Source organism: Salvelinus namaycush, chromosome 20, assembly GCF_016432855.1.
Source record: "Salvelinus namaycush isolate Seneca chromosome 20, SaNama_1.0, whole genome shotgun sequence".
NCBI classification, from domain to species: Eukaryota; Metazoa; Chordata; class Actinopteri; order Salmoniformes; family Salmonidae; genus Salvelinus; species Salvelinus namaycush.
The window spans coordinates 53,513,594-53,521,117 of NC_052326.1; the positions used below are offsets into that span (position 1 = coordinate 53,513,594).

The window sequence follows — 7,524 nt, forward strand, 5'->3', positions numbered from 1 at the left end:
TCAAGGAAAAATTTACACACCCACACAGAAAGGATGGAGTGACACACTGAGGGGCTTAGAGGCAGACAGTGCCTGCAATAGTTACTTTTGTTTGAACTTTTAAAGAACCGTCAGACCTAGAGTTCTGAAACTTTACAAACCTGTTCTAGAGCTCAGGTCGATTAAGCACGGTGAGTTATGTGGCTCTAGAAGGTTCTCGGACCGATAAAAAGCCTCGGTGCATTTGCATTGACTTCAATTCATTTTGAGCATTACAAAATTGTGACATTTAGAAAAGTCCCAGAGTTGCAAGACTAGGTGCATTGAAACCGGCTCGGCCCATAGAGACGGACCCCGACATTTCTGTCCGATAGCTCATTCAAGGACCCCGTAGCAAGGCATGGAAAAAAGTGGAATTTCAGCACCAATTAAGGTTTTGCTCGGGCACCGAATGACCTATCGAGCCGAAACTTGGGATTCGAGGTCGCCTCACATAGGGCTAAACATAATGTGAAAACTGGACCCGCAGCTAGAACATAACTACGTATTATTTGTTTTATTATGGTTTAAATGGAAGGCGCTGTGAATTTTGGGCCTGCTCTGAAATATGTGATAGTTGGCTTCTAAACGAGTTGGAAAAAGTGAGTTTGGAGTCAGATGGTATCAGTTTGGTGTCTGAAAATATCTAATTGGCTGATGGACACTGACTTGCTAGTTGACTTTTGTGCATTTGCAATATGTTTCAACAGTGAAAAACCACCAAAATAGCATTCTGAAATCACCACTAAAAATGACATCACCATAGCCGTGCCGAGTTCAACGAGATGCCCCGCTTGACCGTAGCTTGCTCGGTCTGAGCGCAGCGACAGTGACAAGAAGATGACCCTTGACCTACATTTCAAGTCTTTTGCTTTTGGGAGACAGAGAGAGAACTGTTAAGGTTCAGAAGCACAATTTGACCTCAGGAACGTTCCTAAGGTCTCTGTGCAAGCCTAACATTGACCGTGTGGCATTAACCCTTAACAGTTAAAAGGTGTTTACATCAAACAGTTTACAATGACATCTCACCCCATAGGAACACATTGCCTGCACCCCTAAATTCAACCTGAAGCCTATGTGGGTTATGAATTTCTTATGAACCTGTCTTCAATGACAATCCATCAAGCCACTATGAGGTCTACCTGTGTTGATTCTAAGCTTCCTGGAGCAACCGGAAGTGATAAAATCACCCCAAAAGTGTTTTGCCATACCCAACCAGCAGTTTGTGATATATAGTGCATTCAACCCTGTGTAAATCAGTCAGTTCTTAACGTATAGACTTAAAACTCAGGATTCTGTAAAAGCATACCCCGATCAGGATATGTATTTACTTATAGCTTCCTGTGCCAACCGGAAGTGCCTTAAAATGGGGTCATAGGTGCTGTTTCGAAGGTTTAAAAAAGTCAGATCTTTCCAAAACTTTAAATGTGTGAATCGGTCAACCCTCATGAACTGTAAATCAGTAATTTCGCTAAACAGATGTCAAAGAAAAGCTCTCACACACACACAGCAAGGATGGAGTGAAAAAGTATGGTGCTTAAAGACACACAGAGCCTTAAATGCTTTTAGGGGGGATCCAGACTTCCATACCCGCTCTGGGAGCGCTATACTACCGCCCCAAATCAATGGGTGCTGGCCTGAGTGATTTGAGGTTTTCAAAAAATATTCTAAGTCCAAACTTCATGCACCTGGTATTTTTTTTGGGTTACCAGGCGTCATTTTTCAAAACGGTTGAAATTGCTTTTAGGGGGCATCCAGAGTGTCACATGACCGGATGAGGTAACTATTCTTGTTCTTCTTGTAACTTTCCGGTAGGCTAGAAGCTTTCCGGTGTTTAGCTGCTCGACACAGGTCGACGCAGGTATTGCACTTGATTTATCGTTATCGTAACCGTAGGTGCAGCCAAGTGGAAATACGAAAGCTTTCTAGCTATTTCGCACTGACGGTAATTTGAACACAAGAACGTTTCTAGTGAAAAGGTGCTTACACTCAGAGCCATGTATTTACACTCAGCCACCCTAGCCTTATTACGGGTTAACGTTTTGGTAATTTTGGTTGGCCAACAAAATGTAAGACTACAATGACTGCATACGTTTCCCCAAATGTTATATGAAAAAAAAATGTTTTGTTATTGATGGACAATGGCAAGGCTGCCATTGTATTTTCAGTTACATTCTGTTCAATAAAAATGGTTTACACGTTTATTTTTTAAGAAATACATGGAACTACAACCGAATAAAACACCATTAACCATCATGCATTGCTTACATTCATTCTATCCTGAAAAGTCTGTTCAGAAAAATCTAAAACAGTACATAGGCATAAAACCACAATGTTTTAATAGGGATTAAATAAAGACTATATATATATATATATATATAACCTCTTATGGTTAAAAAAAGACAAAATATCTATATATTCATAACGTAAAATAAATAAATACAGGCGATCGCGTCTACGGTTGTTGCAACGGCTTGTGTGTCGCCTACTGGTTAAATTCGTGTCTTTTCGCACGAATTAAGTAGCACAGAAATTCGTGTATTTTCGCACAAATTAAGTAGCACAGAAATTCATGTATTTTCAAACGAATTGAACCACCCCAAAAATGCACGAAATCTGCTGAAATACATTTTGTACATATATGCGCAAATTGAATGTGAGGCTGGGCTGACAGTTCAGAAATTGTTTAAGAAATGCTTACACACAAAATACAGGTTAACAATGGTCATTGAAGTTGATTGAAAACAGCACGACCTGATGAAGATATCCCAGAAGCCTTGTGCATCTTCAGGTTCCCCAGGAAGATATCCTGCAAGACAAACCATCAGTACCAGCATTCTAGTTCCCAGTCATGTGTGCATGAACATATACAACACTCACATTCAGTAACAGGTGTAAGCCACATCCAAGTACTTATAGGTTCCGACACAGGGGTCGCCGAACACGGAGTTGGATACCTTGACGATACACTGGCGCTCTCCGTCACACCTGTGTAAACAGGTAGAGGTTAACATCACAGCCAATGAGTGCCTACAGGTAAATGCACACTAAAGGTTTCAGTACCTTTCTGCCATTGTCCTGGTGGTGGATGGGCTGAGGCAGTTGGTGTTTTTGAGTTGTTTATGTGGGCGCCCAATGGAACACACATCGTGTTGACGACGACCATAGTTGGCACGCTGAATATGGATCTCACCACGATCTGAGGAAGAGAACGAAGAAAAGGATTACCAAATCTGGGTGTTTGTGTGGGTTAGTGACTAACATACATCACCACATGAATACACCGTACGGTAGTGTTGACCAGCTTACCACATAGTAGTTGAGAATCAGAGCCTTCACATATGATGCTGCTTACTGCAAGGACAACACAGGAGTTACACCACACAAATTAAGACACACATTAGCCTGGTGAAATGTTAGTGATGGGCACTAATAGGGAATGTTGATTTCAGGTGCATTTTAAACATGTTGGCATGAACTAAAGTATAAAAAGTTAGGCTCGTCATCTTCCACAGTTACCTTGTAGTTTCACTTCCTTATGAACAGTTCTCAAAATGCTAACATTTTAATTAAGCAAACTGGCTGGCTATACCCAAGAAGGTGAAGCAGGGCGACCCGCTACACCAAATCTGTATTTCTATGCCGTTTGTGCCATCTGTCAGATTAGCTATAAACCCTACAAATCAGTAGGAATTGCACTAGCTAGTTACCGTTCACTGAAACATATTCAGTGGTAAACCAGATTAAGTGTGCACAACCATCAAATAAGCTTGAGACACTTCCCTTCCATGTTCTTGCTAGCTAATTGAGCGAGATATGTACATATAACAAGGTGCAGAAGCATATGAGACAAGTCGAAAAGGTTACTGCAAAAAGGGTCAATGCAGATGGTCGGGGTAGTCATTCAGCAGTTTTATGGCTTGGGGGAAGTAGAAGCCATTCAGGGTCCTGTTGGTTCCAGACTTGGTGCACCCGTACCATTTGTTATGGAGTATCAGAGGCCAGTATGACTTGGGTGGCTCGAGTCTGTATGTAGGGCCTTCAGACACACGTGGTGTCGAGATCCTGATGGCAGGGAGCCCAGCCTGAGTGATGTACTGGGCCGTACACACTACCCTCTGTAGCACCTTGCAGTCAGATGCCATACCTAGTGGTGATGCAGCCAGTCAAAAAGCTCTCAATGGTGCAGCTGTAGAATTGAGGATCGGAGGGCTGATACCAAATATTTCTAGCCTCCTGGTTGGGAGGGGCTCGGCCCTCCGTTTCCTGTAGTCCATAATCAGTTCCTTTGTCATCTTGGCACCACACTTCCAGGTCCCTGACCTCCCTATAGGCTACGCTAACTAAAGTTGTTGCCGGCTACATTTTTCAATAACCACAGCTTGTTGGCTAGCTAGGGTTAGTTAGCAGGTGAGGGTGGTTTACACGTTGAGAAACCCATGCACGTATGAAACGTTGTGGCCATAAGACTGCATTTAATAAAACGTAGTTAGCAAGCTGGTACCATAGGGGAACCAACCCATTCTATTCCTTTTCTAGCTATCAGCAGAGTGCACTATTTTACAAAAGAGTAAAGTGGGTAGGAGTATTAAACAATATCCCAACATGCCACAGTCATACCGATAGTACGTTGAATCTAATTCTGTATATTGGTGCCCACCACTAAGTGTTATTAGCACACATTGAGAGACTGACTTGTTTCTTGCTGTTGGACACAGGAGTATTTGATGTCCAGGTACTTGTAAGTCCCGACACAGGGGTCTCCAAAAACGAAATTGGATGCCGGCACAACACACTCGCTCTTCCCACCGCATCTGTGTGTTTCAAAGACAGGTAGAGGTCATGAGTTCCTTTCTGCCATCTTGCTGGTTAACACTAGTCAAGGAGTTCCTACAGGTAAACAGCACAGGTTCCAGTACCTTTCTGCCATCTTGCTGGTGGTGGATTGGCTGAGGCAGTTGGTGTCGGTGAGTTGGTTATCGGGGCGCCCAATGGAACACACATCGTGTTGACGACGACCATAGTTGGCACGCTTGATTTGTATCTTACCTCCATCTGGAGGGAGATGGGGAAGAGAGACAATGAAAAGGAGAAAGGTGAGGGACAAAGGAGAGCCAAGTCTGGGTCTCTATGGTGTGGGCTAGTGACCCTAATCTACAGTAGAAACTATCATAGGTGGTCGGTGAGTATACTGTAGGGTTGACTAGCTTACCACATTGCAGTAAAGCATCAGAGCCTTCACACGTGATGCTAATTGCTGCCAGGACAAATAAACAGGAATTACACACCACTCACATTAGCTTGGTTAAGTAGTATCATCATTATTACATACAGTACCTCCATCCGTTAGTGTACAGCAAGCTGCAGCCAGCACTGAAACAACATCACACAGCTAGTCCAGCAACATATGCACTTGGACCATGAAGCTAGAATTCAGCATTGGTCTCTATACTCAAGCATTTCAGTTATACTAAGTGTATTATAGTCAAGTTGAGCATTTGGTCTCTTATTCCAGGCACAAAATGTGACATTTGTTATATGACTTTGTTTTGAATACTTTTTTGCCCAATAGGAACTGAATGTCCCTCAAATCATATGACATTCTTCTATTACTAACATTTGGTCATATATATTTAAATTCTAATCTGCATCAGATACAGATTTTGTATACTCACATGTGACCACCGTCAGTCTGAACATGCGCATGATTCCAGGTACAGGCGTGGTAGTAACAGAGAAAATGCAACTGATGATAACAAGACCCAATTCACCTGGTATTTATGTTATGTGACATGTCTTAATTAACCCAGGTGTATCTCTTTGTCTCCAGGTGCACCTCATTGCAATTAGGGGCCGGCGTTTGCTGGTCTATACCTGGCTATTGAGTCAGTCTCATGGAGTTAGATAGAGGACTCTAGATGGATGAAATCCATTTTGGCATGAACACTGCCATTGAGGGCTTCCAACATTTTAAAGTAGCCATCTAGGTGGTGCTTCTTCGTTAAGGAAGAATTACATGGGCCACGTTCAGTCAAAAAACCTTCGATCATTGCAGATATACATTTCATGAATAGAGACAACGTATTTCCTTAATCTACATGTCGGAGAGACATATTTGTTCAAAATAGCATATTGTTATCTGAACCTTCCAAAAGGTTGCATCCTGCTGAACGCACCCCTTTATTCAATCCGGGTCATCAGGAGGGATCAGCCAATTAATTATACTCTTGAGCAAACACAGCATAACTGTATGTGCAGTAAATTGCCTTGAATTGCCTAAATTACCTCTTAAATTCTCAGGGCTGCTGGACAGGTGCCTTGCCCGTCAACGTGCGAGCCCTTTGGGTGTTGCACTTATCAGGCTTTACTGCCACGGTCCAGAAAGGCTGGTCCGAGTGATTTTGTTAATTTATATGTTCCCAGTTGCCACTCCTGTCAAGGGAGACCGCTGCTCTTGAAGGCAGTTTGGTGACCACAGATCCCCAGTACAGTTACTCTACTGTAAACATTATTAAAGTGACCCGTGTTGAGTGACTATATACATATGGCAGCAGTCTCTATGGTACAGGGTAGAGTACCAGTTGGTATCAGCCCAATACCCTGCTTTTAACAGAGACTAAGTTTGGGCAGGGTTCTGGGCGGAGGCCGGCTAGAGGTTACTATTTCAACGTCCGATGGCCTGGAGTAAGAAACTTCTATCTCCAGTTTCTCAGTCTCTTGGGGTTAACTTTGATGCACCTGTACTATCAACTCCTTCTAGATGGTAGCGGGGAGACACGGCCATGGCTCGGGTGGCTGAGGTCCTTGATGATCTTCTTGGCCTATCTGTGACACCGAGTGCTGGAGATGTCTTGGAGGGCAGGCAGTGTGCCCCCGGTGATGCGTTGGGCTGTCCGCACCACCATCTGGAGAGCCCTGTGGTTGCAAATTCCGGACCAGGCGTTGATACAGCCCTACATGATCGTCTCAATGGTGCCCATGTAGAATTTCATGAGGGCCTTAGAGGACTAGCCACATTTCTTCAGCCTCCTGAAGTTGAAGAGGCGCTGTTGAGCTTTCACCACACTGACTCTGTGAATGGACTATTTCAGGTTTATAGTTATAACTTGTAGCTCTTCATCCTCTCCAGTGCGGCCCTGTTGACATGGATGGGGACTAGCTCAATCTGCTGTCTACAGTAGTCCACAATCATCTCCTTTGTTTTGTTGACATTGAGGGAGAGGTTATTTTCCTGGCATCATTCCGTCAGGGCCCTCAAATATTTCCTGTACGCTGTCTCGTCATTGTTGGTAATCAGGCCTACCACTGTCGTCAGCAAAATTGACGATTGAGTTGCCACGCAATCATGGGTGAACAGGGAGCACAGGAGGAGGCTGAGCACACACCCGTGTGGGGCCCCAGTCTTGAGGATCAGCGTTGCAGAGGTGTTGTTGACTAACCCGCTGGAGTGCCTTGCAGTTGTGGACGGAGTAATTGCCATACCAGGCCATGATGCATCCGCTCAGG

The 7,524-nt window shown here is 43.8% G+C and overlaps 1 protein-coding gene across 1 annotated transcript; it reads right to left on the bottom strand.

The window, feature by feature from the left end:
* Positions 1-2,900: 2,900 nt before the first annotated feature.
* LOC120064672 (L-rhamnose-binding lectin CSL3-like) lies at positions 2,901-5,724 on the bottom strand. Its single transcript, XM_039015296.1, has 8 exons — positions 5,694-5,724; positions 5,356-5,391; positions 5,231-5,275; positions 4,938-5,073; positions 4,714-4,832; positions 3,328-3,372; positions 3,082-3,217; positions 2,901-3,006 (listed from the first exon to the last, which is right to left on the bottom strand). The coding sequence occupies exons 1-8, from the start codon at positions 5,722-5,724 to the stop codon at positions 2,901-2,903; spliced, it is 654 nt and encodes a 217-aa protein (XP_038871224.1).
* Between the last annotated feature and the right edge of the window lie 1,800 nt (positions 5,725-7,524).

Coding starts and splice junctions, on each gene's coding strand:
- LOC120064672 (XM_039015296.1), bottom strand. CDS start 5,724: ATGCGCATGTTCAGACTGACGGTGGTCACAT. Junction 3,373..4,713: donor TGTCCAACAGCAAGAAACAA/GTCAGTCTCTCA, acceptor TTGTCCTTGCAG/TAAGCAGCATCATATGTGAA. Junction 3,218..3,327: donor TGATTCTCAACTACTATGTG/GTAAGCTGGTCA, acceptor TCTCTTCCTCAG/ATCGTGGTGAGATCCATATT.